The sequence below is a fragment of the Lipophrys pholis genome (genome assembly GCF_963383615.2).
Source record: "Lipophrys pholis genome assembly, chromosome: 10".
NCBI lineage: Eukaryota > Metazoa > Chordata > Actinopteri > Blenniiformes > Blenniidae > Lipophrys > Lipophrys pholis.
Genome location: NC_137640.1, coordinates 9,012,208 through 9,027,027, shown reverse-complemented (window position 1 = coordinate 9,027,027; position 14,820 = coordinate 9,012,208). Strand labels below are relative to the sequence as shown.

General features: G+C 40.0%; 3 protein-coding genes across 3 annotated transcripts in view; 2 read left to right on the top strand and 1 right to left on the bottom strand.

The window, feature by feature from the left end:
• The window catches only part of rangrf (RAN guanine nucleotide release factor), a gene marked incomplete at both ends in the record, with an annotated part of 573 nt that extends 209 nt beyond the window's left edge, over positions 1-364 (top strand). The window contains one exon of the mRNA XM_080472829.1: positions 1-364. This exon is cut by the window's left edge and continues 209 nt beyond it. Coding sequence (XP_080328955.1) covers positions 1-364 — 364 coding nt within the window.
• Positions 365-6,020: 5,656 nt separating this feature from the next.
• Positions 6,021-8,911, bottom strand: itpa (inosine triphosphatase (nucleoside triphosphate pyrophosphatase)). The gene is made up of 8 exons (XM_080474164.1): positions 8,832-8,911; positions 7,375-7,432; positions 7,225-7,289; positions 7,070-7,143; positions 6,932-6,963; positions 6,722-6,834; positions 6,552-6,628; positions 6,021-6,343 (listed from the first exon to the last, which is right to left on the bottom strand). Exons 1-8 carry the CDS (start codon positions 8,892-8,894, stop codon positions 6,211-6,213), a joined length of 615 nt encoding a protein of 204 aa, XP_080330290.1. The 5' UTR covers positions 8,895-8,911; the 3' UTR covers positions 6,021-6,210.
• Positions 8,912-9,055: 144 nt separating this feature from the next.
• Positions 9,056-14,762, top strand: mettl13 (methyltransferase 13, eEF1A lysine and N-terminal methyltransferase). The gene is made up of 9 exons (XM_080474163.1): positions 9,056-9,316; positions 10,072-10,344; positions 10,615-11,083; positions 11,205-11,404; positions 11,515-11,704; positions 12,600-12,764; positions 12,864-13,076; positions 13,166-13,297; positions 13,405-14,762. Exons 1-9 carry the CDS (start codon positions 9,164-9,166, stop codon positions 13,686-13,688), a joined length of 2,079 nt encoding a protein of 692 aa, XP_080330289.1. The 5' UTR covers positions 9,056-9,163; the 3' UTR covers positions 13,689-14,762.
• The last annotated feature ends 58 nt before the right edge of the window (positions 14,763-14,820 follow it).

The following is a 14,820-nucleotide window of genomic DNA, read 5'->3' as shown; positions in this document are numbered from 1 at the left end:
CGAGGACATCGCCGCCAGCAACAAAGCGCTGGAGCCCGGTTCTTCTGGGGTGAGCAGCGTCGTGGCCCTGCAGAAACCAGACCTGTTGCTGTCGCAGTGCAGCTCCGCATGGATGCTTACTGGGACACAGTGTGTGTCCAAATTCAACGAGGAGGCGCGGAACACAGTGACCCTCCACCTGGGCCTGTTTCGACTGCCGCAGTTTTCCACAGACGTCCTGATCACTTTCAATGACCCGCAGGACATCAGCCCCAGGAGCAGCAGTGCTTCAGCCATGGGGCCACACGAGCAGCTGTGGACAGTGCAGGACTTCCAGCAGCTGCTACGGACTCTGAGACTCCACAACCCTGGCTTATTTGGATAAAGCCATCATAAAGGGCCTAGGCACAATACACCGACCTTTTGATATCATCTGTGCAGTGGTTTAGTTCATTACGTTTCTGGGTCAATTTAAAATCTATCGCAAACATAATTGTGTGCGGAATTGCAATTTAAATGTGTAAGATGGTCTTCCATGGATCAGATTAAGGAGAAACATCCATTCATCTTCTGGCCCAGACATGATTACTTAACAAGAAAGGTGTTTTAAATTGTCATGTCACTGCCTTCGAACTCCCCATGTTTTGAAATTGATGGTTTTATCTGACAGACTTTCTGATCAAAAACAGTGAAACTGGTTCAAAACTGTTTTTGAGTCCCATGTATTTAAAATGTCGTCTGGGGGGGAAATTCTATATACAGTACAAGCTTTAAGCTACCTCTCCCCGCGTGCCTCACCTGACTTATCCTGCAGGTCATCCAGATGCTCGCCTGTCTCGATCACCTTGTCGACCTGCAACTGCACCCTTAGACACGAGACAGACTCAGAGAAACTGATGTTATTCGTGGTACATCTATATGAAGCTTTGTACGGCTGGCAGGCGATAAAATAACTGAGGGATGACGTTGAAGCTCTTCCTGACCTGCACAAACATGCTCACTATCCACACATTCAAATCTGTACTTTATTCACGGTTCTCAGACCTGAGGATGGCATTACTGTCCAGATCACCTTTGATTTACTTTGAATTTAGAGTAAATACCTCTTGGAAGGCAGCAGGGTTAACAAGAGGTATTTAGAGTAAATACCTCTTGGAAGGCAGCAGGGTTAACAAGAGTGGGGACTTTGGCACAATGGTTAGAAAAGCTTTTCGGGGAAAGATCTGGTAAAACAAAAGTCTTTCTTTTAATAAGAGTCTGTTCCCCACCACCATCAAATCCATTAGTTTCAGACAAGCGGCTGCAGGAAATGATGCATCTCTGCCTTCAGCTTGATCGATCACTAGAGGAGGTAGCCTATTTTTATATGATTGGGTTAAAGTTTGAGGGGCTTCAGGTTGTTTTGATTCTATGTTAATAAAACACCTAAATATTGCACTTAATTTCTTTTATTGGGATGCTGTGAATGTGAGAATTTACACACTTTTTAATAGGCATAAGTTCCCATTTTTTTATATTCAACCAGAACTGAAGCCATTCATTATTGCCATTAATGGCTACTGGGATTATTTTTCATTTTCAAAAATAAGATTGTATCATCTACTAGTTGTGTTACAGTTATTTACCTAGAAACAAGATTCTTTTTACAAAACAAGTTTTAGTGTGAGGTGCCACTAGTTAGGCCACGACCAACAAAAAGTTAACCAAGAGGCTTGACCACCCCGTTTTATTCTTCTGAACAGATAAAACATGGAGGGATGTGCCACGTGTTTATTTTTTTGGATGAGATCATTATTTCTGTTGTCTATTGCGTCACTTCAAACATGCACAAGGATACAGAGGGGAGACATGTGAACTCCAGAGAATCTCCCCACGCCCCGACTCTATCTGGATGTATTTTCCTTGAGTGTCAAGAGTCCTCGCAACTAAAGTACTGAAACAACCAGTGTAATCCTATAGTTTTTGAAAAATACAAACATCAGCTGAAGTGTACTTTTTTGAGATATTTAGTAATTTCCTTACATTGAATATGTACTGAGAGTAAAATCAGATTCACAGTACAAGATCACTGACTTTAACACTCAATCCGTAGTCATAAATTGTCCTCAGGGAGGAATTAAACTGTCAATTCACTAGAATTATTGTCAAGTAGGGCTCATGATCAAGTGATAAAGAAGGGCTTGATTTGTCCTGCCTTCATTTCTGCAGTCTAGCTAATTATAACAAATTAGGGGGGAAAAGCTGGAAATTTGCATAGCTAAGTTGTACTAAATTGCAATAATAATGATAAAAAAAAACTAGTGTTGAACAAAATATTCTTAAAATTAATCAAATGATTGCTTACTTTTTAATTGCAGTTAACTCCATTGTCAATAGCAGACACTCAGTTTAATTCACTAATATCAATGTTGCCTGCACGTTTCTCAGACAATCATGACTCATTGGCAATTTGTGTTGTAAATAAGTATGAAGAGCAATAAAATCCTCCGTGGAGACTATAAATGTATTGGGTACAAAAATACAGATTAAAAGGGTTGGATATTAATTCAAATTGGGTATACACCATAGTGATGATTAAAGATACAAAGTAGGTTGCATGGAGGAACATTTTTTGTACGATCAATTCAAAGTTTATTGTCAGGTACACATGAGAAAAACATGTTATCCCTGTACAATGAAATCCCTTCTCTGTTGTCCACAGAATGCCAGTAGTGTAGGGTAAATAAATGAATAAAAATAGCATGTAAAGGTAAAAAATAGGTAAAAAAAAAATGTCTATGTGCAAATAGTAAAAAAGAAAAAGTAATACAAAGCAGCATGGATATACAACTAATAGTAAACTTAGAAAAAATACAAATTTTACTTCAATTATTAGCAAATGATACTTTATAAAATTGAGTTATTTTGACTTCTGTAACAAAAGCTGCTGCTGTATTAACTTCAAGTACTGTTCTACGGAAGAACTGCAAAACTATTTTTCACATCTCCTGGGCGTCACTCAGACCTGATGACTACGACCACGTTAGTTTCAGTTTGAAGCTGCACATGGAAGAATCTTGATCTCTGGCTTGTGTGTCTCTTCACTATTCTCTGTAATCACTTCTGTAGGTTACGTTTTCCTTGCATCTCCTTATATTGCTAAGTACTCTCATGTCTTCACACGTTATTTTCTTATACAGGTAGACCAGTGACTACAAACAAGAGTTCTCCATAAGAACATGAACATGTATCCACAAGGATCTTTTCACAGACCACTAGAACTTCACTTAACAGTAACAGTCAGTCGGGCTCATCTCTATATTTCTCACCGCATGGCGGCAAAAACAACACAAGTGACAGCAAAGGTCAGAAGGTGAACTAGAGAGCTCGGGTAGAACATTCCCACCCAGGAGCAGCTAACTTTTCTATTCCGTTCATTTTCCGGTGTCCGCAGTGTAACCTGGGTTCTGTCACAAACAAGGGAGAGTGAGAGCACCAGTCCCAGCAGGAATACATATTAGGTCAACTGTTTCCATCGTTCAATACAGAGGAATTGAGGTTGAATGATTTATTAGTCTGACCCTTTAAAAGAACTTGGAAAAACTTTTTTCAGGAGTGCTCTTTGTGAAAAACAAAATTTATGGAGTGGAAAAGAACCCTTACTAATTGTTGTGTTCATGCTGCACCGCCTTTAAAAGACTTAAAGGTTGGAGGTCAGTCAGGATGAGGATAAAAAAAAAAGAAAACTTGATGAAATTCATCATGAGAATTCGGTTGAGCTTCAGTTAACAAAGCCTGGTACCATCTTTTAGATCCAGTGAGATTTAAGATGAAGGCATTTGATTCACCAGCCATGTGAGGACATGATTTTCCAACATTATGAGCTTCAGTTTAATTTTTTTTCCAAAGCCTTAAAACAGACTTTCAGAAAGCGCCTGCTGGGTTACTGGTGTGGTCTGCAGCAGCAGTAATGTAGTACTTGTCATTTGCACATGTGCATGTCGACCGATAAAGAGAATGATATCTGTAATTGTTGCATTTCTTTTGGTGTTTTCTATTAATTATGAGAGGGAAATTCTGCAGAAGCAAAAGTGATTTAAAAATGAAAATCAAGCCAAATTAAAATTTCCACTAGTTATTTTTCAAATGGTTAATTATGATCCATGGCAGTTGTATTTTTGTACACGCAAACACTGGATGTCCAAATACTCAGGCTCACTTCCGCAAATCAGTACTCTGAAGTCTCTCTTGTTTCCTGTGTATATCAAGCATAATGCAAAACAGACATGAGCTCTATCAATTAGATGCTTTATCATATAATCCCCGTGATAACTTTATATTGTGGCATTTATCTGTCACACAACTCATTAATACTCTGTGCATAAGAGCACTTCTTGATTACACAATGAACCATAAAAGCACTCAAGTGCACATGCAGCAAGGTCTGAGTAGTGTTAAGCTGCAAGTAGAGCAACAAATAAAGAGTTGATTACATGTTCAAGGATGCAGAATGAAGAGGTGCTTGATGATTTATGATTAATTAAACTTTATACTCGATGTTTCATAGGAAAATTTATAATTTATTTAAAAAAAGTACAGTAGAGATATGTATAAACAGTATATTTTAAGCAGCATAGTTTTGGACAAATCTTTTCGATCTCTATCAAACTCTTTCAGTGATGGAGAAGTCTTACATAAAGTATGGATGACGACACATTCAGATGGTGTTGTGGTTTCCAGGTCACAAAGCAAGAGAGGGAAAAAAGAAGGGCTGACTGCACGGCAATGACTTTGACCTCTACTGACCCAAAGTCTGGCACTCATTTGCTGTGTTTTGGTAAGAAAAAGGAAGAAAAAGCATGAAAAAAGAAAAGACGGAAAACAACTCGACTCACTTGTGGAGCGAAAACTCCCCGATGAGGACAAAACAGCTTTCCCGTTTGTTCTCACAACTTGCTTCTTCTGGGCAGATCTCCACATAACTAAAGGACTGAGCAAACAGTGTGATGCAGTGTTTTTCTGAAAACGATCACTTTAATATTTCTTTTCTACTTTTTTCCGGTGGACATATTTGCACAAAAATACACTTTTAAACACAGATGGATTTAATTATGCATTTGCACAATCAATAAACATGTTCACATTTAACATCACAATTATCACGTACGGCGATAATACTGGGAGCTAACAGGTCACCGTGACCCTCCTGGGCCTTTGAGCAAGCCCCTTGACCCCCAGTAGCTTCCTGGGTGCTGCACTGTGGCAGCTTACTGCTCCGAGTAGTTCTAGTTGAGATTAACTCTTTTCCTTATACATTTCTTATCCCAGAACCTGAAATGAGTTTATTGTATTTTTAATTTTAATAAAATAGGTTTAAATCTGAAAATTGTCCAATTGCAACCACTGCTTTTCAATGTACGAACAGTGTTTATTTTTCTGAATACTTTTACTGTGGATTAGCGTAATCAAACAAAATGCCAGATGACAAATTCCCTGGAGTGAAGAGAGTACTCAATAGAACAAACATGTCAGTAAATGGAACTACAGGAGAACCAGCAGTCATCTCCACTCCCCAGTCAGGGCCCAAGTGTTTATGCTTGTGTGTCACATCTTCAGAGCATCAGGGACGCATTAGCCACAGGTGTATGCATAGTTCCTGTTCAGAGGCTTCCAGCTCCAGGGTCATTTATTACCCCAACTCTCCACTAATCATTGTTGTGTTTGTACTTAACACCCCACACTCCAACACAAGAGACCCTCCTATTCTCTACTTACACCATTCTTCCCCATTCCTTTTCTGGACTCCAGCCCAAAGAATCTCGTAACTGATTTTCACCACAGAGTGGTCTGCTGCTCTCATCAGGAACCTGGAGCTTTATTCAGAGGGGAAAAGATGGTGCTCTGCTCCAAGTGTTTTTCAGTCCTTGGCTGTAAAAACTCTAAAGGTTGTCTAATAATAGTACCCTCAAAAGAACAATGAATCACGACTTGCAGCCATATCTGCTGTCTATTTGCATCCAACAAAAGCATAAATATTCAAATGGAAATAATGACAGGGCATGGTCAATTCTGGAGTTTAATAAAGATACAAACAAAAAGAGACATGAAAGAGCACCTCGTACACAACAAGTTCCATCTGGATGTAAAGTAAATCTATTACCATCAATGTAATACTATTCATGAGGACATGATTTTGGCAAACTAAACGACTTAAGGTTTGAGAGCTAGAGCTGCTGGCTGGTCCAGAAATCTTCAATCTTCCTGCTTCTTTTTTTTGCTGTGTGGTGAGGTGTCATTGTTCTGACAGAAGTACTCTGACATGGCAGCGAGAGCCCGGTACCGGTGAGAGATTGTGTTCTTCACTTCTTTGGGCATTTCAGCATAGCTAGAGATAAAGAAAGGAGAAAAGGCTGACAGTAAGTGTAAATGTACCTGAATATCTTCTCAGTACAAATATGAAAAAAAAAACAACTCTTGTACTGAATAAGGTCAGAGGTTCTGTGATTGAATGTATTTGGTTTGCTCCTACAGTGTTGGCCTCTGGGTCCCTCTTGTGGTATAAACCTGGAATTCTGGACAATCATTCTGCTTACGTTTTGTCATAGCCATCGGGCTGGAAACAGGGATCCCATCCAAAGTCTCGAGGCCCCCTGGGTTCCACAATGCGCCCCTAAAATGCGACAAGGAACGTGTCCATAACAATTTACACAAACACACAAAGTAGTGAAAACAGAAGTGCACGGTTACACAGACACATTCTGACCTCTGTTTTCCCCCTGAAGAGCTGCACAGGTTCATCTTTTCCGGCACAGAAAGCAAAAGTGCAAAGAGCCCATGCTGATTTATCTTCGTATCCAGCCAGGAGTTTATACAAGCCTGTAATACAAATTACAGAGAATTTCAACTCCAAAGCTCTCCATAATTTTTTTTTTTTCACAATGACATTTTGCAAACAAACTTCTTTATCGCTTACCTTCTGGCTTGAGTTTATCCAGAAACCATTTGCTACAAAAAATAACGTTTATTTAATAAATATTGTCTTACCATATTGTTTTATTTTAAAACTAGATAGCTGAAGTAGCTGAGTAGGAACACGGGTGATTGTACTTACATGTAAGGCCCTGGTAGGCCGCCTAAAGCCTTGAAACATAGGCAGGTGTCCTCTACTATGACTGGTCCATCAATCTGAAGAAAAACAAGTCACAAAGCCTTTGTTCATAAACTCATCTCATTTAGAGAGATACCTACAGCAACAACATACTGTACCTGCTGTGCAGCTTCCTTACACTTCTGTATGGAAATATCATCAGGCTCTCCCTGATACTCAGGCACTGATTAAAGACAATTGTAAAAGAAAAAAAATTGTAAGAAATAAAGTACTTTTTTTAAACCTGCACCATCTCCTTGGATACTTACAGTCAATCTTTTTTGACACAAGTTTGTATGGAAACTTGTCTCCCAGGATCTGAATGACCTGATGAATTAAAAAACAAACAAACAAACAAAACATAGATTAATCGATTCCACACACACAAAGAAAAATGTATTACTGTAACTCCATGGATCACGCTTCTGTAACTAATGGTTCTCGGACCCCACACAGGAACAAAATCCATTATTTGCATCCTGCAAGCTAATTGACGACTATCAAAACTCAAGCCATATATCATACCATAACAATTGTTATTACTCAGTAACAACTGTAATGAATGTTATAAACATATTTGAAGATGGGCTATCATCTTATCTAAAATGAAGATAACACTGTATATATTGCTTTTTCTTACCTTTACACTTTGTATAAACAACTAAAGTGTGTTGCTTATGAAATCCACGAAGATAGATTCTTCAGATATTTTTCTTTTCTTACATTTCTCCATACTTGGCCTTGCTGGGGTTGAAAGTCGCGACAAATGGACGGCGTTTTGGCGGGTATACCGGCTTTCGCGAGTATGACGTTTATTTTGAGCGACGAAAAAAAATAAAATATATTTATTCTAATATGTCAAGATCACAATAATCTTCCAATTTAGAACTAAAATATTAAAGAACTAACACAAATAAAATACACTTCAATTAAATACTTAGGTTTTTTTTTAGTAATTTATTTTCCCAAGCCACTCAGAGCCGCAGTATAAGGATAAAAGAGCCGCATGCGGCTCCGGAGCCGCGGGTTGCCGACCCCTGGGCTATCATCTTATCTAAAATGAAGATAACACTGTATATATTGCTTTTTCTTACCTTTACACTTTGTATAAACAACTAAAGTGTGTTGCTTATGAAATCCACGAAGATAGATTCTTCAGATATTTTTCTTTTCTTACATTTCTCCATACTTGGCCTTGCTGGGGTTGAAAGTCGCGACAAATGGACGGCGTTTTGGCGGGTAAACCGGCTTTCGCGCGTATGACGTTTATTTTGAGCGACGAAAAACAATAAAATATATTTATTCTAATATGTCAAGATCACAATAATCTTCCAATTTAGAACTAAAATATTAAAGAACTAACACAAATAAAATACACTTCAATTAAATACTTAGGGGTTTTTTTAGTAATATATTTTCCCATGCCACTCAGAGCCGCAGTATAAGGATGAAGGAGCCGCATGCGGCTCCGGAGCCGCGGGTTGCCGACCCCTGGATTAGACTGTATTAAAACTGAGCTAAAGGGAGCTGTTGAACTGCGTGGATGATTGCAGAGAAAGAGAGAAGAGCAAAGAAACATAAAGTAAGGAGAAGATTCAACTCGTGTTCGCTGCCTATATTTAGCTGGAACAATTTAAGACAATGAACAAGAGTAACAATCAAAATGTGCTGCAAAGGTTGTAAAAGGCTGATGGGGCAAACTATTCAAAGCTTAAGGAGCTCTTACTTCTTCCAGTTTTTTGGCGTTTCCGGTCACGAAGACGACAGACCTCCCTGCAGGTACCGCCATGACGAGAACAACTCCGGAGCATTAACAGTGAAGGACCAGCAGAAAGTAAGCCAGCCAATCAAATCAACTCTGAAAGTTTCAGCCAATCACATCGTCGCATATGGCCCCACCTACTTCGCATCGACAAATCAGAGAGCGGTACTAGAGGTAATTTTGTCCGTGTAGAACAGTAACTAGAATTTTCCATGTGGAAAGGTTCATAGAATTAAGTCCCTTACAGTTATAAACGATTTAGTTCAGGCGTGATTTAACACCCAAAGAGTCAAGCAATGAGTCTTTTACCTCGCACGGCTGAGGAGTTCAGCTCTGCGGAATACTGGGAGAAGTTTTTTAAGAAACGCGGTGAGAAGGCTTTTGAGTGGTATGGAAACTACAACAAACTCTGCGGCGTGTTACACAAGTACATCAAAGTGCAAGATAAGGTAAAGTAAACAATGCTTGTTCGTAAAATTGATCTGTAGCTACTGTCACTCAGGTACGTGTCACTATACAAAAATTATATTACTATTTCATACACTGCTATAGAGTTTTCTTATTCCCTGCTGACTTGCTGTACTGAAACGTTTAGAGCTGTATGGGTAAAATTGCCATTTATACATCAAGTAATACAATCAGGAATGATTCTAATAGGTTTAGCTTATTCTTTTGAACAGAGGTTACTAACAGAAATATAATAAATATCAACAACAACAAAAAGAAAGTGCAGAAACGAACAGCCCCCCTCAGAGGATCCATGTCAACATTATGGAGTCTGTCTGGGGTAACTGGGAGAAACGGGTGTCATCATGTCAGTACCAAAGATGATCTGTGGTTTGTTCTCCGCAACATGTTTGAAATAACCTACATGGAGATTTTTAAAAAATGTATTGAGAAGGGGGAAAAAATATGTTTAGAAGGCAAACAGTCACCAATGCTGATCTTCCTGCAATTGGTTCATTTTACATTTTGCTTTCTGCTTTATAAAATACAAAATTATTATTGGATTAACTACTAACTAACTATTAACTACTGCAAGCATTTTTAAATTTGCATTTTTTTAAACATCTGCCTGAAAATGTGCACAGTATTGTATATTTCCCAAAGTGATACTAGTCCTGACCATATGATTGTGTTTTTTGTGCCTCAGATTTCCTGTCACACTCATCATTTAAGCACACGTTCTAATTTTGTCCTTCAGGTGTTGGTGGTTGGCTGTGGTAACTCTGAGCTGAGTGAACAACTCTATGATGTCGGTTACAAACATCTCACAAATATTGACATCAGCGAAACAGTAGTGACTCACATGAACCAGCGAAACGCTACGCGCAGACCTGACTTAACCTTCCATCAGGTGGATGCTACGCAAACTCCATATGAGGATGCCAGCTATCAGGCTGCTCTCGACAAAGGCACCTTGGATGCGATGGCATCTGAAGAAGAGGGAGCTTTGGCTAGAAACATGCTGACTGAGGTGAAACTTGTTCCATTAGTTTGCACATATGTAACCCTAACCCTATCAGCAGTGTTGGGGATCACAAAATGTACAAAAATGGAAGTTTAACACCATATTTTCAGTTGTCATTGTGATGTGACTGATGAATGTACACCCAGAATGTATTTCATAGTTGTTTTAAAAACAAGCTGAATGTCACAACAGTAGTACACTTCTTTGTGGCACATCAGACTGATCCTGGTGCCTCTTTGCATTCTTCTCACCTCTATTTTTTGTTTGTTTTTTCAGGTAGGCCGTGTGCTAAGTGTAGGTGGGAGGTATGTTTGTGTGACATTGGCACAAGAAAGTGTGATCAAGTTGGCAGTGGAGCATTTTGTTGATGTTGGGTTTGCAGTGAGGCTACACTGCTTGCAAGAAGAAAACAGTACAGAGGAGGACTCCTTTGCTCTCCCAGTTTTTGTCCTTGTCTGCACAAAGTTCCGTCAGCCTATGTCCACACCCATTCTGGAAATGTGCCTTGGAGAGAACGGAGCCCCTGTTCGTCACACACAGGTGACAACGTTGTTATCGGCTGTTAGGGAGCATCAGGCTTACTCTGTCTTGAGAAAAAGACTGCGCACAGGAACAGATGCCACCTCCAACCTCTCGGTCACTCTGTGTCACACCAAGACTGGCCTCCCCAGATACAGTCTGACAGTACAAGACTGTGCACCAGGTGCCAAAGTTCCGAGACCGAATCAGTTTGCTATATTTATCGGTGAGCTCTTTTGTCATTTTATCATGTCTTTTTTTTCCTCCATTGGTGTCATACTTGATTCATTCAGTTCCTATTTGCCTAACTCTATGACTGCTAACATCAGATTGTTGTTTTTTTTCAGTGCCTCAAGGGAGTGAGACAGCTTGGCTCTATAGCTCAAGTGAGGGGCGAAGGCACCTAGCAGCCAGTGCAAATTTTAGGCGTTTGGTTGTTGTTACAATGCACAGGAATCAAGAGTACCCAGACATGGAAGCTGTCCAGTCAGAACTCTCCCCCATGGTGATGGACTTAGCACCCCCTGGCATGTCCGCCAACCATCAGGTAAACAGATATTGATTTGTTTTACTTTTCTTTAAAACAATTAAATATTATTTGTCACCAAAAGTTGTGAAAAAGTACTTTGAGTTGAACTCTCTGGTTCTCTGGTTTAGGTGCCATTTTTGTCAGTGGGTGGTGACCTTGGATGGAGAGAGGAGGTCAGCAGGGGTGTGAGTCAGCTGAGTGGAGAGTACTGTGTGGAGAATGTCAAAGGAGAAGATGGCGGACTCTACCGCAGGCTTGTGTTCCTCTCGAACACTGGCCTTGTCCAATCAGAGAGCCGTCTCATGTCATCGAAAACTGGTAACTGTTTCATCTTATTCTTTCATCCACTTTAGTTTGTTCAGGGTCACATTGCCAATTCCACCTATGAGCAGCCAGTCCATCACAGGACAAATTAGAGCTACAAGAAGATATGCATGTTGTCTGCAAAGATTTGTCATAAAATGTGGTCTGAATTGCTTCTAAGTCTCTCTTGTGGGAGTAAAGGAGTGAGTAACATGAAGTCACTAAAATCTTGAGCCACATGTAGATTTAGTGTGACTTGGGAAAAGAAAATCCCTGTTGAGTGTGTTATTCAGAAATATCAATGACAATTTTCATTAAACAAAATGGCTTCCCAAGGATCCTTAGTGAAGAACAATTGAAGTTGTAAAGGAGTCAACCTCCCTGTAAATCCATGAAATCACATTTGCAAAATATTGAGTAGGATTGCTCCTGCCACTTCTACTTTGAAAATAAAAAGAACTTTGTGCCTAAAGTTCAATGAAGGGAGCAGCATACTTTGGAGCTGCTTTCCTGCCTGCAAAAGTAATGGCCTTGGAGAATGAGTCATACTTCCCCACCCGTCCACGTGCTTAAGTGTCTTCAGAAGTCCATTGATCTTGTATTATAAATCAACAGTAAAAATACTGCAGTTCTGTTGTGTCCAACCGTGGTCCTGGAGGGCCCCTGTTCTGCATGTACGATCTCTTCCTGCTTCAACGCTCCAGAATCCATTGATTGTGTCATCACAAAACTCCTATCAGAGCCCACTAAGGTATCGCTCATGAAAATCAGGTGTGGCAGCAGGGAGATATCTAAAACATGCAGGACGCTGGTCATCCAGGACCTGGGGTGGAGACCCTTTGCTCATGCTATGTATAGTTGTTTATTGTAATGGGAATTCAAAAGGGTTGAAATGATTGTGTCCCTGCAGGATCAAGTCACAAGAAGAAGAACAAAAAGAAGGCCAAAGCAGCTGCAGCTCCAGTATCATCGTCATCCCCAATAAAGGTGGACAGTGGCTTTCTCTGTTGCACTCACCATGAAGTCATGGTGGCCAGCCTTGCAATGCTTGGCATTGGGACCCCACAGAACAAAGGTGTGTGTGTGAATGGCGAAATGAAGCAGCTACTATTTAATCACAACTTGTAATCACATTACCTTAAATATTAGACTTTATTTATGTTCTTCTCCTTAGATGTTCCCGTATCAGTGCTCCTGGTGGGGCTCGGTGGTGGAGGCTTGCCTCAGTTTCTGCGGGACTTTGTCCCCAACATTACCATGGAGGTTGTAGAACTTGACCCTGTTGTGTTGGACGTGGCAAAGCAATGGTTTGGATTCCAGCCAGATGATCGCCTGACTGTCACTGTTGGTGACGGCCTTGAGCGCATCTCTGCACTGGCGACAGAAGGTCAGTGAAGGAATGGAACCCAGGACAATTACTGTCAGGAGTGCAAATAGTGTTGTTAAAATCTGACTGTTGCTTGTCTTTCTATGCAGGTGGTGTTTTATTCGATGTCATCATGTTTGATGTCGACAATAAAGATAGCACTTTGGGTATGAGTTGTCCCCCTGCTGCCTTTGTGGAAACCCCCATGCTGCAAAAAGTTTGGAGCTTATTAAACCCCAGAGGTAAAATATATAAAACCCCACGATCTCCTTATTCATTTCTGGAAACTTGAATGCTACAAATAGTTATTAAAATTTGCTATGTTTTCACCTGTATCTTCCTCTGCCAGGTGTTTTTATGCTGAACCTTGCATGTCGAGACTCCACCTTGAGGAACAACGTGCTTGAGCGTGTGCGCGATGTATTTCCTACTGTCCTTTCTCGGAAGATTGAAGAGGAGACCAACGAAGTCCTTCTGTGTGCTCGTGAAACATTGGACGCTGCCCACATACTCCCGACCTTGAACCAAGCTGGAAGAGATCTGCAAAGCTCGCTGTGCTCCGACAGAACTGAACCCGACCACAGGCCACACATAGACATTGAAACAATGCTAAAGGGCCTTAAGGTGGAGTGAGGCTTGTGGGGGACCAAGAGCGTCCATGGGTTTTATCATATGTTGAGGCGGCTTAGAAAATTACGGTGACTGTTGTGAGATATGTAAACAAAGATTTTCAATGCAATGTAGCATGTATAAATGTGCCTCATATCAGAGTACTTCTGGGAAAGATACATGCTATAAAAATAGAATATCATTGAAAAGGTGTTTTGTCAGTTATTAAGACACTCAACCTGAACTGTTAACTTTAACTTTTGAAATAGTTAAATCATGATGGTTGTGACCAGTTAAGTATATGATCATATCAGCTGTACTAATATTTTGAGATGCTGTACTTTATTTCAAGACTTTCATCAATCTTTTCTATGCCACTTTACCCAGAGGTATAGACAAAAAGCAGAGGTATGGACAGTCACAGTTGCTCACATTCACTTGCAGGCAATTTTGAGACACCAATTACCCTGTTAGGCATATTTTTTAAACTGCAGGAAGAAACTGGATTACCTGGGGGGGGAAAAAACACATATACCCAGGAGAACATGCAAACTCCAACACAGTAAAGCACCAAAGCCAGCACTCAAACCTGGTGTATTATTGCTGTGAGGCAGGCCTGTTAACCGCTAAAGCACTCACTTAAACAATCGAAACTAAAAAAAGTGACTTTTAAAAAATAGTTTGACATACTGTATTGACTCTGATTTTTTTTTTTTTTAAAGACATTGTATGTAACAATGATTATGAGAGTTGATTGTGTGTTTATGCCTTCTTCAGTTTATTTTTGTTGACGTTTAAAAAATAAGTTGTTGCATTTTAAATTGGCAGTTGCCAAAATGGGAAAAGACTTGTCAGTGTTGATTGATGATTATCACTGTAAGGTTGGTCAATCTAGGAGAAGATACACACTTTGTAAGCATAGTCACAAAGCTATTAAAAAGTTCAGTCAGCATGAAAAAACATGGCTTTCCTAAAAAATATTAATTGCGCAGAAAAATCAACTTTCTTTTGCATTTATGCATGCACTTGTATGTGTGGAAAAAACGTACTAATGGTCGTATTGAATTGTATCAACATTAAATGTGAGCCTTCATGTTGTATTGGTGTGTTTCTGCCTTGCAGCAGTCACTCCCTCACTGGCTAAGAATGCAACAGT